The sequence below is a fragment of the Leuciscus leuciscus genome (genome assembly GCF_965113295.1).
Source record: "Leuciscus leuciscus genome assembly, chromosome: 7".
In the NCBI taxonomy this organism is placed as follows: Eukaryota; Metazoa; Chordata; class Actinopteri; order Cypriniformes; family Leuciscidae; genus Leuciscus; species Leuciscus leuciscus.
This window is the reverse complement of record NC_138731.1, coordinates 29,703,979-29,724,951: the sequence shown is the minus strand read 5'-3', so window position 1 is coordinate 29,724,951 and position 20,973 is coordinate 29,703,979. Positions and strand designations below refer to the sequence as shown.

Genomic DNA, 20,973 nt, shown 5'->3' with positions numbered 1-20,973 from the left:
AACAACAGAGCACCACGTTTCTGCATCTTTCACGGTCGAGTGCGTACTTCGAATCGGAATTCAGTAATGGCAGCGCTCGACTGAATATGTGTGCAGCATAGAGACAGAGCGTATTTAGGCCACGCCCACACCCGGGGGGAAAACAATCGTGGACCTGATGAAATCCATGAATAGAGACAGAGCGCAACGCGTCATAATCTGAAGACCCCGCCCACCGGGGGGGAAAACAGTCCAACGGTCTCCATTGACTTTGCATTGCGAGAGGCTGCCCTGCCTCCTTGTCATTTCTTGCTTCTAACAAAAGACAGAAAAATGCCTAAAAGCTGCTGTGTGACAAGGTGTACAGCAAACAAGCTAAAAAAAACAGAAATACGTTTTTATTAGCTCTCGACCCCAAAAAACGAGTGTTTAGGACATAAAAGTGGATACAGGCAGTTGAGACAGAGCGTCACGTGTCTCATTACTCTGAGAACTAACGTACGTCCGCTGGAGGAGACCGTAATCGGCAACACAGGATGGTTTATCAATATAATATATAAAACTTACATTTGAATATTTGACTCACCAGTGACCAAATGTTTAACTTACTGCACACGTAGTGTATTTTTAGTGCATACTGAGTGTCAGGATCCCACAATTTACCCATTCGTTCCAGCCTGTATCCACTTTTATGTCCTCAAACGCTCGTTTTTTGGGGTCGACAGCTTATGAAAACTTATTTAAGGGTTTCTTAGCTTGTTTGCTGTACACCTTGTCACATAGCAGCTTGTAGGCATTATTCTGTCTTTTGTTAGAAGCAAGAAATGACAAGGAGGCAGCCTCTCGCAATGCAAAGTCAATGGAGACCGTTGGACTGTTTTCCCCCCCGGTGGGCGGGGTCTTCAGATTATGACGCGTTGCGCTCTGTCTCTATTCATGGATTTCATCAGGTCCACAGGTGTATTAATCAAGCACAATGCAGTCTGCATTCATAATCTAGGTGCTTGATTTTATACACCTGTGGAAAGGGACCTGATGAAACCCATGAATAGGTCTGCGGTGTCCATATATGGTATATCCAGAAATTAACATCACGTATTTGAGTGCACGTGCACGTGGGCTGGTTGACGAACCCAGGGGGTAAACAAACGCTTCACTTTTAAATATCGGCTTCCCGGCCAGTGTATAATCGTTAGGTTATATGACTCCTTTAAAACACATCAGCCTGGAGCATGACTGGCATTTCAGCTGAACTATTGCCAAATATGTGTTTAGTTGATATATTAGCATTATAGAGCTATTATAGAGTTTTACTTGAGGACACGACTTTTAATCAAATCACTTGTTATGTAATTATTCATACTTCATACCACTTACATAGCATCATAATTCAGCTAAAATGGAAATTGTCATCATTTACTTACTTACTTACTTACTTACTTGTCATGTCTTTCCAAACCAGTATGACTTTTTTTTTTTTGTAGAACAAACACAAAAATAAAATGATTTTTTACTTTTCCTACATAGAAAGTCAGTGGAGTCAAGTGTTGTTTTGGACACCTCTGACTTAAATTATATAAAAAAAAACATTAAAAAAACAAAACATTCTCAACATTCCTTAAAATCTTGTGTGTTCCACAGACAGAGGTTTGGAATTTGGCCGGGTGAGTAAATTATCACAGAGTTTTAATTTTAGGGTGGACTGTTATTTCAACAGGGCAAAATTTTAGATACAGGCTGCGTTTCCTAAAAGCTTTGCGAGCTAAGTTGATCATAGAGACCATTGGTGGCAATGCTTCTACGATCTACTTAGGCTTACGATGCTTTTGGGAAACGCAGCCCTGGATCTGAGAATGAGCTCCTTCATTGCTGTTGTACCGTTGATGCCAATAAAATGAGACAACATCCTCTGGGCATTTGATGGGGCTGCCGTATTCCTAAACAAATAGTAATAAATCAATCAGAAAGCCTTTAAGAAATGTCTAACTAGTCAGAGTAAATATACTGACAATATTTAATGAAAAAGGCAAGTCTATCCAACGCTATCTCACGACCAATTCGTACGAATTCGTACGAATGATAAAAAGTTGGCTAATTCGTACGACCTCACTCGTACGAATTTGTACGATTTGTCTAAACCCACGTGATGGGTAGGTTTAGGGGCGGGGTCAGGGGTAGGTCATTCGTATGAATTCATACGAATTGGCAAATTCGTAAAATATGTACGATTTTGCAAAAATCGCTAATTCGCTAAGTTGCTAATTCGTACGAGTCAGGTCGTATGAATTCGTACGAATAAGCCACCTCGTAGAATTTGTACGTTTTCCCGTGAGATCGGGTTGGTCTATCATATCAATTTCCCCATAATAAGAGAAATATATATACACACACACACACACACACACACACACACACACACACACACACACACACACACACACACACACACACACACACACACACACACACACACATATATTATTATTATTTTTCAGCTATGAGATAAACCTGTGATAGAGATATATATAGAGCTCTGTAGTCCATGGCAGTCTGACTATGCTTCTAAACAGTTATACTATTTGTATTATTTTATATTTATATTTTAATAATTATGGTTATTAATATGTCATAATTATGTTGATTAATAATTTATTTATTAATTTACATATTTATTTAGTAAATTTTTCACCCTATAAGTTGGGAGCATGTCTCTGTTTGTTCTTTAGGATGCTACATGCATTATTATTTTTTTGGTAAATATTACCAGTATAAATCTCTGCCATTGTTGACTTGATGGTGGCCCACTTGCTTGGCACGCTTTTTCCAGTTTGTGTTCTTGTTTGTATGTATGCATATTGAAAGCCACACATGTCGGCATTTATAAAAGCACGAAACATTTATGAAATGAATGCCTGTTCTTTCAAGCACATGCTTGTTATTGTCCTCTTCTTGACCGTTTGATCAAAATGACCCTGTGAAAATATGAATATGAACATAATATACAATAAAAAAGACAGTGTCAAATGTTTGAGAAAAGAAGCTGCAAGGTTGCTGTGAAGACATGCACTAATGAGGTATTGTCTTGTGCAATATGCTTCAGCTAGGAAGTAATACAAACTAAGAGCATTACAGAAAGCAATTAAAGGAAAATCCTAAATGTTGAACTCCTTTCACAAGATGTGACATTTTCAAGCAATTCAAGCAAAACTGAGCCGTTTTGATTAATTGGACCAACCTATAAACTAGTGGGGCTTTTTTTTGTGTAAAAACTGATTTAGTTGGATAGAGACAGATATGACATATCCCCTACTTGAGATTTTCCACTCATAAATCTCCCTCGACACTGCTGCGTTTACCAGCCAAACACAAAGTCTTCAACTTATAAGACTATGTGTAAGAAGTATCTCTGTGCCAGTTAGATGCTGCAGTGCTGCTGGTAGTAGGTTTGTATTGGAGCTATTTGCACCTCAAAGAGTGGGAGCCCAAAGTCTGAGACCACTAGTGAAAATCTTTCCATTTTTCCCCCCAGTTTAATCTTTTTTTCATTGCATAGTATATATATATATATATATATTTTTTTTTTTTATTATTATTTTTTTTTATAACAATTTGAGTAGAAGCTTAATTGGAAAATTTACATTTAAGAATTGAAAAATGGTGATTAACATTTTACTTAGGCATGAACTCTAACCTTTTGTTCATAGTGAATAAAATTTGATTTGAGTCTGACATATTTCTTTTTGATTTTAAGATTTCTTCTTCATCATAAGGTTTCTTTGGTTTTAAGTCCTTAAACATTATATGTTTAAATTAGGTTCCGAATCAGCATTTCCTTGGACTTTTACCCCTCTGTATATGTTTTCAAGTGACACAAACTGATAAAAGACAAACATATGAATCATTTCAGAGTCAATGTCTGCAGAAGAAAGGCTTGGTAGGATGGTCTCTTGTAATTGCATCAGATGAGGAATCTTTTATGATTTTTAAACAATGCTAGACTGCACTCAACAACTTATTTCAAGGGAAGCTTGTGAAGCTGTGAAGCTCATTACTCCACTTGCATGGAAAGGAAATGATAGTTCAATGTACACTCAATTAGAAACATAATATAGTTATAAGATTGTTATTTAATTTGTTAGAGTTGTTTATCTGTGCTAATTTAAATGTAAATCCTTTAGATTAAAATAAATAAAAGTAAATTGCATCAGTGTCACAAAGAAAGTTGAAAGCAGAGTGTGTATTAAATTAAGATAAAAAAAAAAAGGCAGACCTTGATATTCTTCCTAGATTTTTTATGAATGCCAAAAATAATATATTCAGCAATACATTCTTTGAGCAGCCTTTTGTTTACAAAAAGGGACAGAGCATTGACAGAAATGGACTCGAGTCTTAATACTTTTTCTCCATTTATTGTTTATGTATCAGTGTTGATGATTAATGGTGATATGACTGATATGAATTTAGACAAAAGAATAGATACAGGGGGCATTAAATGTTTCTATTTTATGTTTGTGCATGATATAAAGTAATGATCCCCACCTGAGCCCCTGAGTAATTGAACTGAGATTGTTTTATTGAACGTCTTCTCAAACCTGACAGAGAAATTAGGCTGATTTGTTCCCTAGCTGTCATCATCCCTAATGTGGCTTTTATTCACATGACATTTCACAAACGAAGATAGGCTGCATGTCTTTCATTAAGTATTTTCAGCCACCTTTGGATCAAGTCAAATACATGTTTAACAGCAAAGAGAAAAACTGAATGTGTGTTCGCTCAGTCTCTGAAATGGTTAAGCGGTGGCCTGTCGCTGCCTCTTTAAACAGATCGAATCCAAGGGATAAGAGTAATGCTGAATCCTCAGGGTTCCTCTGAATAACTGTGATGTGTGAGAAAATGTGTTGGCGTTTTGCTCTGCAGTATTCCTTTTTTTTATTGGTTAACATGTTTTACTACACAGGGTTGCTTTTATTTAATGCATTAATACTTTCCCCTAAGAGAATAGCTGATATTTTCACCTTCATTTTACTGAAATGTGGAATAGTTGTAGTGAACTGAATAGGGGTGCATTTACACAACAATGATGCACTAAAAACCGAAAAGTCTTTCCTTTGCGTGTTTCACACAAAAGCGTCAACGGTATCAACGTTGTCATCTGCGAAAACGATTAAAAACGCTGTATTCTGCTACCAGGCCAGTAGTGGGCGATGTCACTTTGTAAAGAAAAACTATGTGCTTATAGATTGAACATGTAATACACATGCTCATGACGTCACAGTTTTCACAAATTAGCTTTTTTGTAGGTTGCATGGAGACAATAACGATATAGTTTTCTAAAACTTGAACTTTGAAACCCGTTTTTTAAAAGTTTGCTTTTTCAGGCCCCCAAAATGCCGTTGTGTTGTAAATGAACGGCCAAAACGCATTAAAAGTTCCACGTTTTTAGGTGAAAACGGTGTTGTGTAAACGGCCCCTAAAAGAAAATAAGATAACCAGTCAATTAGGAACTGCAGTTGCTAGTTGATGTTTCAGCACCATGGACAGATCCACAGCACAACTTACTCTTATTTTGATTTTACTTATAAGTCCTTTAGCTTATCCTCCCTATAGGGTTTGAACAATCTTTCTGATACCAAAGCAGATCCATTACACTATAGGCTACTACAGATCTCTGATCATATGTAAAGCCCACAGTGTGCCTCAAAAGAGACTCTAGATGGATGCCGTTCTCTGAAGTACCCTGCCTCTTTAAAGAACCTTATATTAATCTTGCCATCTGGTACTGTAGCTGAGCATAGCACTTTTTGTAAATGGCTTTACTCATAAATGCCTGAAAATGTTCAGTATTAGGGATAAGGGTACTATGGTCATTTTTAATAGTAACATATTGTGATAATTATATACTTTTGTTTACATGTAAATCATAACACAACAAAATCTTGTCTCACCTGTTCCCTGGCTGAAGGGCTGAAGGACTTACAGTAGAGCGCAACTGAAACTTCATTGTATGCAAAAGAATGCAATGAAAGTGAGGCTGTCAGTCACTATAACGTTCTGCCTAACATCTGTTTTTGTGTTCCACAGAGGAAAGAAAATCATACAAGTTTGGAATAACAGATATTTCATTTTTCTGAGAGAACTATTAAAATTAAATGGAGTTTAGCAGGATAAACTGAGTATACCAGTTTATATGATTTGAAGGCCATTAGTAGGCTATCATTAAATAAATCGCAAATTATCAGACTTCTTTCATTTATTAATAACCATTTCACAACGCTATTATTCATTTAACAACTTATTTGAAATAAAGTTGAAGATGTTGCTTTTTCTCTCTCAACTCTTTGAAGACAAGGCGAGTGAGCTCTGCTTATCACTGCCTCCGTAGTCATGTGCGTTGAGAGATGAGCGGAAGAAGAAATAGTTCCTATTCTGCACAACAATTTGCTAACATGATTCATTGTCTTCTCTTCAAAGCTCGTGATACCGATTCATTTTCGAAGAAGAAGAAGTAGCACACTGTTGACGTGAGGAGGATCTTTCCTCGCGATAAACCGTCAGTAATACTATATCAATATTTCAAGATCGATCCGCCCACAGTGAGAGTGAGACACTTGCTGTTTGTCATTCATTCAAGCTACTCACTCACGTTGAGTCCGTCAGCCGAACTGGCCGAGGGGATTTCTTCATGGAGTACACTTGCAAACTTTCATGCTGCTTTAACGATGCGAAGGAGATGTGAACGAATTTGAACTTCGTAGAACAACGACGTCACGTGCTTCTGTGCTATTTTATTAGACACTTAAGAAAAAAATTTCGGGAGATTTAATTATGTTTTTCCACTTACGACATGACTAGATCATGGTCGCTGGAGATACACAAAGTCTTAAAGGAAGAAGGCTGCCTGTTATCTCGACAAAAGCATCATTTCAGAAACATGAGGTATTGTCTCCTATTGAACTTCGCCAAAGTGATTCTGTTTTGGACATTAGCTGATGCTCAGGTAAGACTTTAGGTCTACATGACTTCTGTTTGTTTTTTTTTCTTTTGTGGGGGCACTTGGGGTAGTCCAGGTTCACTTGGTACCTTAGGCGTCTTTATGTTGCGTCTCGATTTGCCTGAAAATGAGCACCTGTAAATGTGAGATTTCGAACACAACATTTCATACAAACGCCTTATTTGTGCTGTGTGTGTGTGTGTGTGTGTGTGTGTGTGTGTTCATAAATTCTGTAATCCCCATCCCTAACATCAGCCTCTGAGACGTGAAATACAACAGTGGAGGTGTTGATGAAAGCTTGGGATGTTTCACAGCCATTTTCCTCTCTCCTAAACTATAAAGAGTTGCTACTGCATGCACTGTAAAATCAAAAAAATATTTCTTTTTTCTAAATTGGTATTAGTCGGCAAGTCAATTAGTTTATTTGTCATTCATCATGTTATTTAACATGACTGAATTGACCATATTGGGTGAAAATAGACCTTTATGGTAACAATTGCTCATGTGAGTATGGAATATACAATATGCATTCATATTTTGTTTTTTTAGCATTCCATTATATGTTGTTGAAGGATTGTTCACTTTTTGTTCTGTCATTGGTGGTCATTGATCTACCTGTGCTGGTGAAATGACATAAAACTTGAGTGGCTTGTGCTTTTGTTCATGCGTTAATAAACCAAATCAATTGTTTGCAGGAAACAGAAATCATCCAGCAAAACAATACACAATATCATACAAACCTGGTTATGCATGTTGCCACTTTCTTCACAACAGCAAAAAATGATGCTCATTCATGGACTATAACCTCACAATTCTGCAATAAGCAGCAAATCACAGTTAAACTGGGAATGCTTTGTGAGATTTATTTTTCATGAGGGTCAGCTTGCAGGTTTGAGTCATGTGCTGCATGTTAATTGTTACTTTCATATACCTAAAACTTATTCCCACTGCATTGTCAACAAGTTACTATAACAAATTAGTAAATCATGAATGCATGAGTAAATGTGCTTGTCCTGTGAGAATCATCAAAAAATGTGCTACATGTGGCACATCTACATTTATTACATCTAATTCAGAGGTTCTGATCCTTTTGAAATGCCCCCTTTTGAAATTTCGAAATTTCATATTGAAATGCTACAATATTTTTGTGTATTTCTGCTGTAATTATGACAAATCTGCTTGTGTTCAGACTTTTTATTTATAGAAACTGGGGCTCTGGATCAATCTCAGAATGTTTTTCATACATACTTTCATACATTTTTCATAAATGTTTTGCTATGTTTGGAATCTGTTTGGTACTTTGAATTGGACAAGCATATTTGCCCATCTGACTGGAACAATGTCAGTAGTCTCACAGTGTCGCCTGATTATGTCAAGAGTGTGAATAGTCAAGAGTGACTATTATTAATTTTTATTACCACCGGAGAGTGCACTTGCATATTTCATTAAGCTGCCATAGGATATACGAACGTAATCATAGATGTATAATTCCCCACACATTGAGTCACATTGAGCCCAAATGATTAAAGTCTCCCACTATAATTTTTATTCTAATTTGAGTCATAATATCTGTGCAGTATTTGAAGTAGTAGATATGAAGGAAGTGGTGGACGAGATATTTTAGAAATTGCTTAGAAAAGTTTATAGTAGTGTTATCTTATGATCATCTCCAAGTTACATAATCTGATGACTTTTTTTGTGTGTGGAAATAATGAGTAAAGAAATGCATTACTTTTAAATTAAATTAGTTACTTTTTTAAAATAAGTATTTGTTTTGTCATTGATTTACTGACACCTCTCCTGTCCCCATGTTGAGAGAAATCAACATTTGCGAATTTAGACGTTACCTAAGAATTTATGACATTACAATCCAAGTGAACAGGCTCTTCCTCACAGCCAGTTTTGCTTTCATGCATTTCAAATTAAATACGACATCTACCTTGACTAATGTCAATTCCAAATTTATTTATCGCAAATAATTAGAAGGTAAGAAGGTAATGTATTTACATTCAGCTTACCCCCCAGCTTACCCCCAGCTTATTTTTCCTAATAAATTACATGCTGCATTTTAATATCCTCCTGAACAATGCCCAATTTACTGCTCTCAGACATGTATCTGTACTTTGCATGACTGAGAAAATGTATTTAATTGAGGCAGAATATCAGGCAGAAATGACAGATCCATTACCCTTCTGATACACTTTTACACTAATTGAAAACCTTTCTTTCATCATTACAGAGAGTGAATCTTTTAATTTCTTTCATCTCTTCAGGGTATTTAGAAGTTCAACTCTTCACACTCCTTCCAGAATGTCACCACTAACCCTTTGATAATCACACCAACACACACACTCAGTTTTACATAATGAACCATTCTTTTGAAAAATAAAGGGAATTAAACTTTAAACTTAATTAAACTTAAAATTCTGCCATCATTTACTCTCATGTCGTTCCAAACCTAATGACTTTTTTCCCCTCCATGGAACATATATAAGGAATATATATATTTGTTTAAATCTCGAATGGTCAGAGTTTTTCTTTTCCATACTAAAAGTGTAGTAAAAGTGAAAGGTAATGACAAAAATGCATAATACGATAACTTTGAGAGAGGAACAGTGATTGATCCCAAATGTGTCTTGATGGGCCATGCTTGAAATACACTTTATTTGGTAACACTCTATTTTACAGTGTCCTTGTTACATATGTTACATGTTATTTATCATAGTAATAACAATAAAATATGCATAATAACATGCAACCAACCCTCAACCAAACCCTAATACCCTAACCTTATAGTAAGTAGGCCTACATGTTGTTAATTAATATTACTCAGTACATAAATATATAATTACACTGTAACAATGACATCTTAAAATAAAGTGTAACCCTTTATTTCAATGAGAGTTAGTTGACATTTAGTTGCAAAGTTTAAAATGTCTAAAGTGGACCAACTAAATAAAGTGTTACAGAAAATACAAATGACATTTGTAAATGACATTCTCGCACAAAAAAATCTGATGACTTCAGAAGATTTAGTACATAATGGAGAAACAAAATGAGCCCTTTTTTGGACAGGCTGGTGAAGATGGTGAGATTACAGCTGAAGAACAGGTACAGATGCTACTGGATGCAAAGCTGCAGTGCTTACTGAAGGTCTCCACAGACTACCCTGCAGGTAGGCACTGTTCCCGCTGAACGTTTTTTTACGTTTTTTAAAATTTTAATTAGTTCACTTTCAAATGAAAATTAGCCCATGATTTACTCACCCTCAAGCTTTCTTCTTTCAGACGAATACAATCGGAGTTATATTATAAAATATCCTGGCTCTACCAAATTTTATAATGCCAGTGGATTGCAACCAACAGATTGAAGCTCAAAAACGTGCATCCATCCATTATATAAGAACTCCAAACGGCTCCTGTGGGTTAATAAAGGCCTTCTGAAGCAAAACGATGAGTTTGTGTAAGAAAAATATTCATATTTAACACGTTACAAAGTAAAATTCTAGCTTCCGGATAAACGAACATAATCTGAAAGAAGAAAGTCATATACACCTAGGATGACTTGAGGGTGAGTAAATCATGGGCTAATTTTAATTGAAAGTGAACTAACGTTACTCCTTTAAGTCAGCATGAAATGGCATAAGTTGCGATAGTCTTTTTTCCCCCCTATTGTGACGTACTGTATATCTGAGTGAAACTTTTTCTCCCTATTGTGACGTATATCTAAGTTAAACTTTTTTTCACAATTGTGATGTATATCTGAGTGAAACGGCTCTACAAACAAGAAAAAATATAGGGCGGGACTTGATTTTGTTCATTGGGAATTGATAGGATGGTTGTTGTTTGCTATTGCTGTGAGTAAGCTTCAGTAAACACGTCATCAGAGAATAGATGTTGTTGGAAATCATTTTGACTAAAGATTACGTGGGGACATGAATTTAAACAAAATAATGACGTGCACTGATAAATAGTTTACTGCAATATTCCATAAAAAAACAAGAATTGTCAATTTTGATGTTAGGGTGACTTTAAGTGGCCTTCACATTAATGTTGTTGTGCACCACACAATTTCACCTAGAAATAGTAACAAATTAAACAAAAGTATGACCATCATCACTTCTGCCAAAACATGTTTTATATAAAACTTCAGTCAGCTCACTCACTTAAATGAAGCATGCAGAGGTAAACGAAATAAACTGAATCAGACAGCTAATTAGACTCCTTCAAGACCTTTGTTAGGCGAAACTCACTGCACAGTTTGCTGTTTCATTTGGCTTCATTATTAACACAGGTGAAAAGGCAGAACATGTGAAGAGGAAAAAACAAGCTCTGTTGGAGATGACTCATTGTAAAATGGCCTTCCTGGCCATTTTATCAGTAGTGACCTGGCAACTCAATAATACAACTTGGCTCACTCCCATTTCCCTTTCATGTTAACGTCATGGGTTATAGTGTTTTGCGTAATTCGGGGAGAAAAAAGCAATTAAAGCAATGTAGAAGGAAATGGTGTACAAAGGATGTGGGTGCAGCATATTTAGTTTTCAACTGGCACGTGAGAAGTTGATTGCAGCCAATTTTCAGTAGGAGAAGTGTTTAGCATAATTGCAATTTTATATTGTTCTTTTGGTTCCTAAACTTACTTTTGCCAACCATAGTCAACTTAAAATAAAATTGACCTTATATACTGAATACAGTCTGGTACAATTCATTGGTTTGCATTTTTCTAAAGAGAGGGACAAATTAAAATGTATCTTTTAATTTATGCCATTTTGAGTGGAAGTACATTATTTTTACATTATTAAACATTAAACTAGGATTTCTTTTTTTGTTGGCATGAATGAAAACCTTTGTTGTTAACAATAATGTTTTAACATGCTTCTCATCCTTCCAAGTTTCAAAGATATGCTGTCATCTCTTTCATTAAATTATATTAGCTTAATGTACGGTCAAATTTACAGTAGTTTTCTTAGGTGAAAGATTTCAGTAGGAATTTTTGCGTCATTTCAATAGGAATCAATGCGATCATTAATATCGTATGAGGGCGAAAGATTTCCCAAAGCATATTTCGGAACGTTGGCCATGTGAATTCAGTACACTGACCAAGAGAAAGCTGCTTGGTTTGAAAGTGACTTTTGTGTGAGCTGTGCTTTATACAGTACATTGCTACACTATTGACGACAGACCTTTTTTGCCAATTAAATTTTGCTAATGTGACCCCAGTTTTATACTGTAACAACAGCAAAAAAAAGAAAATAAATAAATAAATAAATTAAATACACAAGTTTGAAAATACCAGAGAAATTAAGTCCAGTCCTACATTGTTTCCTGTTTCACTTGGAAATGTTACATTAAAGTAAAATGGATAGTAAATTAGTGTTTCATGTTGACTTAGCATTAGAATAGCACAAGATTTGAAAGCACACGGCCTAATGTTTTCAAACTTAAAGCTTCATTGCTTCTGTGGTCTGATGTGATAAGAAATCTGTGGTTGCTGGACTGGCTCTGTTGAATCCACTGTCTGGCGTTAATTGCATTGTTTTTCTTCAGCATGTTTTTATTTCAACAGAAATCATTACAGTCATTCTTACTGTTATAAATTGTATAATTGTTTTAGCAAAAAATATAAGTACATTGACCAAGTTCAGAATTTACAATTGAATTAAACACACATACGCACATATTATACATGCATACATCATTTCTTGGACAAGCACACTTGTTGCCTCTTCATGATGTGTCAGTGTGGGTTACCCCGTGGGCGCTCATGTTAGGTCATGCCAGGTGGATATAATCCAATGTCCACACAACACAAAACATCACCCATAGCTGTTTAGTTGATAATATGAGTGATATTTCTTACAGATTTTTTATTTATTTTTTAATGGAAAGTATATCATTAATTTGGTGACAGTAAAGGATGTACGACTGTGTTAAAGATCATTTCATGTACTTTAATGGTTTGGAAGGAATGAAAATGTACAATACTTTCATACGGTATCGCGTTATGGTGCAAGATTGGATCATTTCACTGGTCATATCTGAACTCATCCCTCTGTGAATTGACATCTCTGCTCTGAAACTGTTCTGTTCTCAGTTGGTGTATGTGTCCCAGAGTGGGATGGTCTAATCTGTTGGCCGCAAGGCTTCCCTGGAGCTCTGACCAAGACCCTCTGCCCAACTTACATCTATGACTTCAACCATGCAGGTTTGAAACATTTTTCTCTCTCTCTGCTTTGTGTCTTTTGTAGTTATGAATGTCGCGCAGTGCTGTTTGAGTCGTGTGAGCTGAAGTTAAAGATGAGCGCTTTACTACCACGTTAATTAACTTAACCAAGCACATGTAAGATAAATAAATCATATATATAAATATAATCAAAATAAACATAATATTACAACTTACAATTGCACAAAACAAAAGGCAGCGAATGCACAAACGAACTTATAGTCATGAAGGTGTATCCATGTGCTTATCATGTAACAACGTGCTGAAACATGGGTGTACAAATACACTCTAAAAAATATTGTGTAGGTCAAACAAAAAAAATCAACGCAACAGTTTGCATCAATATATTTGCGTTATGACAACTTCTAATAACATTAAGTTCAGCCAACAAACTATATTGGGTTAGACAAATTACCTTTTACTCTTTAGACAGAGGTATTTTTAAGTAGCATAAACTCTGTTTTTAAAGTTGAGTACTTGAAAAAATTAAGTTGTTCCAACTATTATTTTTACATAAATTTTAAAATAAATTCAGTGTTATGTACCTAATTACCATAATTATAAATGCAAGTTTTCAAGTACACAACCTATAAAAAATTAAGTTGCTTTAATTGTTTAGCTTTTTTTCTTCATGTTTTTGTTCATTCATTTAGTTGCTTGTAAGACATTAATTCATTCAACAACAATTTTGTTAGTTAACTTTTTATTTTGAACTGCAGTTTCAAAAATTGAGTTTCAAAATTTTGCACTTTGCACAATTTACAAAACAAAAATGTGTGCTCCCCACAAATTATACACAAACTGGCCCTACAGATTTGCCTTTAAAAAATTTGTATGCATACTCAGTTATGCCATCACAATGAATAAATTCCAACACAGCAAAGTTATTGGCATTTACATATTTTTCCACAGTGTCAAACTATCTGTAAAACTTTAAATTTTAAAACTATTTCTTCACAGTAAACCCAATTTTTAAATCATCTAAGATTGCTACTGTCACAAACAAGCATATATAAATGCTACTGACATTCATATATTAACCTCAGTTTTTCAAGCAGTATGAAATATAACACAAAGATCAGCCTACAGTAGACCTCAAAAAAAAAAAAAAAAAAAATTTAACAAATTTCCTCCGGAACAAGTAGAGATTTCAGAAAATACTGTTCTTCAGATGCATTACTTTTGCACAGGGTTTCAGTCCATCAAGTTCAAGAAACAGCTTCTGAAACACTTCACAGGTACAGTACAGTGGTGTGAAAAAGTGTTTGCCCCCTTGGTAAATAAGATCAAATATGGCTGAAAAAAAATAATCTGCATTTTTAATCCTTTTGATATTTTATTTAAAAAATGTGCAAAAATCTAACCTTTCATTGAAGTAAAATAATTGAAAGTGGGGGGAAAATCACATTATGAAATAAATGTTTTTCTCCAAAACACGTTGGGAACAATTGTTTGCCCCCTTTTATTAAATACTTTTTTTCCAAGATAACAGCTCTGAGTCTTCTCCTATAATGCCTGATGAGTTTGGAGAACACCTGACAAGAGATCAGAGACCATTCCTCCATACAGAATCTCTCCATCTTGTTCTCCGCTATAAGATTTCTAGAACAGGCTGTCAGGTTTAGATTTTTTATCTGTTGGTATTTGATCGAATCCGTGATGCCGTATATCTGAACGATGTCCAGGACCTCTGGCAGAAAATTAGGCCAACAGCATTAAAGATACAGCAGAGTATTTCATTTTACACATGGGGTACTTTTTTATCCCTGTGTGCACCAAACCCATCTTAAAGGAGAACTCCGGTCAATAAAAAAATTTTTGGTACATTATGAGTGCTGTCAATACAGAGAACAACGACAAAAATCGGTGTTGCCTACACCGTGTTATCCTCTTTTTAAAATTCGCACCCTGTTGACTTCAATGGGGCAAGTTTTAAACCTGCTTTTAGCCTCTTAACATCCTTGATGTGTCATTACAAGTGCACAGCCAATGTGAGTGATTCCTATGAGCCAGCGCTCATACCTGTATTTACATCCTGTTTTCGGTCGAAGTCCAAAGTAGTCGATTGTCGAGTTCACGCGCATAGGTTTAGTACCTATGATCACGCGCGTGAACTCGACAATCGACTACTGTGGACTTTGACCGAAAACAGGATGTAAATACAGGTATGTGCGCTGGCTGAATAAACATAATTTTTATTAATATCTTTCACATCTACTGCAGTCAGATTCACCCGTGTTCACTCTGAAGTGATCACTCACATTGGCTGTGCACTTGTAATGACACATCAAGGATGTTAAGAGGCTAAAAGCAGGTTTAAAACTTGCCCCACTGAAGTCAACAGGGTGCAAATTTTAAAAAGAGGATAACACGGTGTAGGCAACACCGATTTTTGTCGTTGTTCTCTGTATTGACAGCACTCCAAATGTAAAATTGACCGAAGTTCTCCTTTAAGATGGGTTTGGTGCACACAGGGATAAAAAAGTACCCCATGTGTAAAATGAAATACTCTGCTGTATCTTTAATGCTGTGGGCCTCATTTTCTGCCAGAGGTCCTGGACATCTTGTTCAGATACATGGCATCATGGATTCGATCAAATACCAACAGATAAAAAATCTAAACCTGACAGCCTGTTCTAGAAATCATTTATTTCATAATGTGATCCCCCCCCACACACACTTTCAATTATTTCACTTCAATGAAAGGTTATATTTTTGCACATTTTTAAAATAAAATATCAAAAGGATTAAAAATGCAGATTTATTTTTTACAGCCATATTTGATCATATTAACCAAAACTCAGATTCAGAGCATATATTATGTCCATCAGCAGAGCACAGCACCTTGAGATATCCATTCCATTCAGGATTTTGATGCCCGCCTAAACCATGGTTGCCGTCTTGTGGTAAAATCCTGAAGTAGGTTGATCACCGATGATGGCAATTGTCATCACTTGCCTTTCAATGTCTTCCTCAAACTCTTGTGTGTTCTTGTAAAGCAAGAGAAAATATAGATAGCATGTTAGAGCTAATGAATTTGCTTATTATTGCTGATTTTTTAAGTTAATCTTACTTAATTCAGTTAATCACATGGTCTTTTTCCATACATCTCTTTATTAAACTAAATAGCCCATTGTTATGCTATCACTGACCTGGGTAGACCCAGTGTGTGGCCAGTGTAATGTACTGTACCTCAAATTTGAACTGAAAGAGAGCAGTGCAGGAGCATTTTGTTGCCCTGTGTGTTTACACTGTGCCAAGTGAAGATTTCATTTTATTTTCAATATGTTGTAATACTCACAGCAAACTCCTTGAAAAGATCCTCTTCTTTCTTAAATTATTCATTCATATTAAATTATTTTCCTATTTACTGCACAAATGAAATTCCCTCTCTGGCTGAGCATATTTTTCAATGAAACCGTTTTTACATTCTTATCCACTGCTATGCTGGTCAAATTACACTGCTAACATCAACTGTATTACCAGGTGTAGCTAAACCTCTAGTTAAATGGAGATAATTTATTTGTAAATGAAATAAAACTCAGATTACTCACCTTGAAATATCCTTTGTGTCATACTGGTCAGCCTAAAACATGTCTGAACTTGCTTCTTGCTCGTTAAGTGGGGGAGGAGCTTTGAAATCCTGAACTCAAATGGTGTGGAAAAATTAAGTTATTAAAATTAAGTTGATGCAATTGTCAACATTATTCTGTCATGACAACTCATTAAAATAATGCTGGCAACTTAAAAGGTTTAATCAAATTAACAATTTAGAATTTTTAATTTACAACAATGTATTAAATTATGTAGTGGTAACAGATCCCTTGAATTATTTTTTAGAGTGTAATACACAACATTCTTTTACAACAGTGTTTTCATTATAATTTTATGTAGCCTATATGACAGATTTCCGCTGCATATGTTGCACTTGAAGGGACAGTTCACCCAAAAAATTCTGTCATCATTTACTCACCTTCAAGTTGTTCCAAATCTGTATGAATTTCTGTCTTTTGCTAAACACAAAAGAAGATATTTTGAAGAATATGGGTAACCAAACTGTTGAGGGGCTCCATTGACTTCCATAGTTTGAAAAAACAGATCATGAAAGAAATTCATGCAGGTTTAGAACAACTTGAGGGTGATAAAATGATGACAGCATTTTAATTTTTGTGTGAACTACCCTTTAAACTGTATTTTCCTTTTTAAAGTGATTCCAATTATATTACAAGATTATATTACAACAGTGCGCATCTGAAGTGACCCAGCTGAAGGAAATAACCCATTATTTATCGGCTTTAACTCTAGAACTACCAGAATTCTATAACTACCATAATGGCCATAGCAGTCATTCTGACCGCTCATACATTATTTGCATATAATTTCAATAAGCTATATCAAATCTAAGAATAAATGGATCTGTAATGTTAGGATAGGTAATAATAAACATCAGAACACTACATTTTAATTCTAATGTAGGCCTATGTGAAGTTAATCGACAACCACGGAACAGCTATTGTAATTACAGATACAAAGTCGAAAGTGATCAATTTTCTATTATTTTCTTTGTAAAATCAAAACAAATGTATTCATCCTTGGATATTAGAATACAATAACTTACAAAAACATCACCAATATGCATTTCAATGCATAGGTAAAACCTTTATGGGCACATATGAAACGCATATGCCCCAAACTGGCCAAAACAGACTTTCTGACCGTCACGGGAAAAAAATATGAAAATATAATAAACTGCGAGAAAACGAACTGATTTAGTAACCAATATTTGTTTTAGTGAGCAAAAATATCATGCTGTAAAATTACATTGAAAATTGTATGCATACAGTCATACGGTCGTATGCAAATGCATACGGTCAGTATGAGTGTTATGGCCATTCAACGTAGAAATACTCAAAACTCTTTTGTGTCTTGTAATTTTAATAAAATAACAATGATAGAATAAAATATAGACACATTTAGGAAAAGGCAAGGTCCTATAGTTACATGGGTTTTATTTCAACAAAGTTATTACATTGCAAAATTTAAAAACAGTCAAAATGACTGCCTTGGTAGTTCTAGTGTTAATATATCAGCCATATTTTTATCATGTCGATAACGTAACATAAATGGAACATATATCAGCCAATACCGATATGGTATTTCTAACATTATAATGAGGTTAAGAACAAATTCATATGCATATGTGCTGAGAATTAGTTGGATTTTTTTGTGAGAACTTCTCCTGTGTGTATAATAATCCATGCGACTGTTAGTAAATGAGACCCAATCTCTATGTTTGAACAATACTACCCATACTGTTTCTGAGGTGTGCAGTATTTATAATATGTGTATATGCAAATTTTCTGTATGTGTAAAATACACAGATGACCAGTAGGTGTACAATGCAATGTTCTTGATTTGACATTCAATTTTCACCTAGAAATTATATATTTGTAATGTTTATTGTCTCTTGACATCATTTGAATACAATTAATGGGTTATTAGATAAAAAAATATTTTATTAAAAATGGAAAATAAACTCATGATAGTGGTATCATTTACCACTGTTTTAATTTTTTATTGATGCATAATGTGTACTGTTTTGCATACTATTTAAAAAAAAAAAATACAAATAATAGGCAGCATACATAACATAGCCAGTAAAGTCTTTGTCAATCTTTTAGGACATGCCTACAGGAGGTGTGACTCTAATGGTTCCTGGGTGCTTGCAGAGAGTTCAAACAAGACCTGGGTCAACTACACCGAGTGCATCAAATCCCCAGAGCCCAACAAAAAGAGAGTAAGCTACATTACCATCAGTTGTCTTCAATGGACCGAGATCACTTTATAGGTGGCTTGACGCACCACCTCTTTGACCCCACAGCAGGTCTTTTTTGAACGGCTGCACATCATGTACACAGTAGGCTATGCAGTTTCCTTCAGCTCTCTTCTAGTGGCCATCTTTATTATTGGATACTTTAGGTAAGTAACTGACTGACTGTGTGTGTTTGTACTTCATCTCATAAACTGCATGAAAAGCAGTTGAACTGATGCTTTAAATAGTTTTTTTTTATACCTAATACTGTATTTCTATTTCTATCAGACTGTAATTGCACAAATGTGAATCAGTAGCCTGACAAGCCAGACCCACATCAAGATGTTGGGTCTGGGAACACACCATTGGCAGGGCTCAATCCGAGGGGCGGGACAAACGGTTGTCTTTCAAATTCCCTCTGCACGCAATAGGATAGCGCTACAACCAACCAGAGCATTTTCCCACCAGCGGAGCTAGTTGATAGATTAAACTTTTCGGCAAAACTCTGAACACATCTTCGAAAGACCGCTGTTCGCCAGCAGCAGCAGCAGCCATCTTCTTTGTTTTCAAGTAGCAGGGAATTCAACTCTGCCGTCATTATGTTAAGCCCGCTCCCCGACTCTATACACGATGTGATTGGCCTGACTAGAGTTTGGTTTTTCCAGCTCGCAACTTCGCAAGCCAACGTTGCTAGACGACACTTGGCTGCAAAATAAAATTTGCTGCCGCTAGGGTGCGTCTAGATTTCTAGGCTTGTGAATCAGTGCTACCGTGTAGTTTTCTTTCTCTCTGTACTCCTTGCTCCATTAGTAGCTCATTCAGTAAGAACGTGCAGTTAGCTGAGACGTGCCAATACTATTCACTCAGTAAAGGAAGTGCTTGGTACAAAATGCCAATATTAAAGGTGCTCTAAGCGATGTCATGCGTTTTTTAGGCCAAACATTTTTTTGTCACATACAGCAAACATCTCCTCACTATCCGGCACGCTGCCTGTCCCCTGAATACACTATAAAAAACGCGGTCTCTGTAGACAGCCCAGACAAACAGCAAGAAAAAAACAAACTGGCCCAGCCTGGACCACAAAATATAACAAATTGATGTTATGTTGTTCCAGCCAATAACCAACAAGAATGATCTGGGTGTGGGGGTTGGGGGGTTAGTGCACGTGCACATGAAGGGGGGTGCGGGGAGTGGAGGAGAGAGAAGCATGAAGAGGGAAGTTAGCTAGAGGAGAGATGTCCTAGACAACGACTAACGTTAAAAATGTATGTTCTTGAGAATTTTAATATGGCCGACACACGACCAAAGAGACGACTTTCCGATGAACAAATAACAATGTCCAAATGTCCAATCCGACATTCAGGTGGCTCTTTTTTTGCTGGACAGGTGGTTAAATCCAGTTTGGTTTTTCTAAATGGTTCATGACTGTTTCAGGAAGCACGGAAGGGAGAAGGGAGGGGGGAGGGGGATGAGGAGGAGGGAGGGTCGAGCTAGCCTTTGTTTGACAATACTTCGAATTTCAACAAGAAGTGACGTCACCCAACATCGCTTAGAGCACCTTTAATAGCATAGATGGCAATGTGACATTGCAAAACTATGCTGGACAGTGCTAGCTTGCAGCTACACTTTTGATGATGAATGTAGTGTGATCTGGGAAATGCATTTTTTTTCACTCTGTCTTGCTTTAGCTTGATTGTTTATATGCATGATGACATGTAGATTATACAGGTAGATTATTATCTACCTCCATTATAATCCTTTTCATTCATTTATTTGTTGCCATTTCCAGTGCATTAAGACCAGTGTTGTAATAAAGTATCTCCCAGTGTGCAATTTTCACAGAATTGCATCAGGATCAGGTCTTTCTGGGAAACAGAAGGTTCAATATACAGTATAGTGATATAGTGTAGTATATAGTGATATATAGCCCCTGTCACTATATCTATCTATCTATCTATCTATCTAT

At 35.8% G+C, this 20,973-nt stretch overlaps 1 protein-coding gene across 2 annotated transcripts in view; it reads left to right on the top strand.

Annotated features, from left to right (window-relative positions):
- Positions 1-6,620: 6,620 nt before the first annotated feature.
- Positions 6,621-20,973, top strand: part of pth2ra (parathyroid hormone 2 receptor a) — a 63,473-nt gene continuing 49,120 nt past the window's right edge. For both annotated transcript variants that reach the window (XM_082176385.1, XM_082176384.1), the window contains exons 1-5: positions 6,621-6,976; positions 10,046-10,145; positions 13,067-13,177; positions 18,877-18,992; positions 19,077-19,174. In XM_082176385.1, the coding sequence (XP_082032511.1) occupies positions 6,824-6,976; positions 10,046-10,145; positions 13,067-13,177; positions 18,877-18,992; positions 19,077-19,174 (578 nt within the window). In that variant the 5' untranslated portion in view covers positions 6,621-6,823. The remainder of the gene's footprint in view (positions 6,977-10,045; positions 10,146-13,066; positions 13,178-18,876; positions 18,993-19,076; positions 19,175-20,973) is intronic.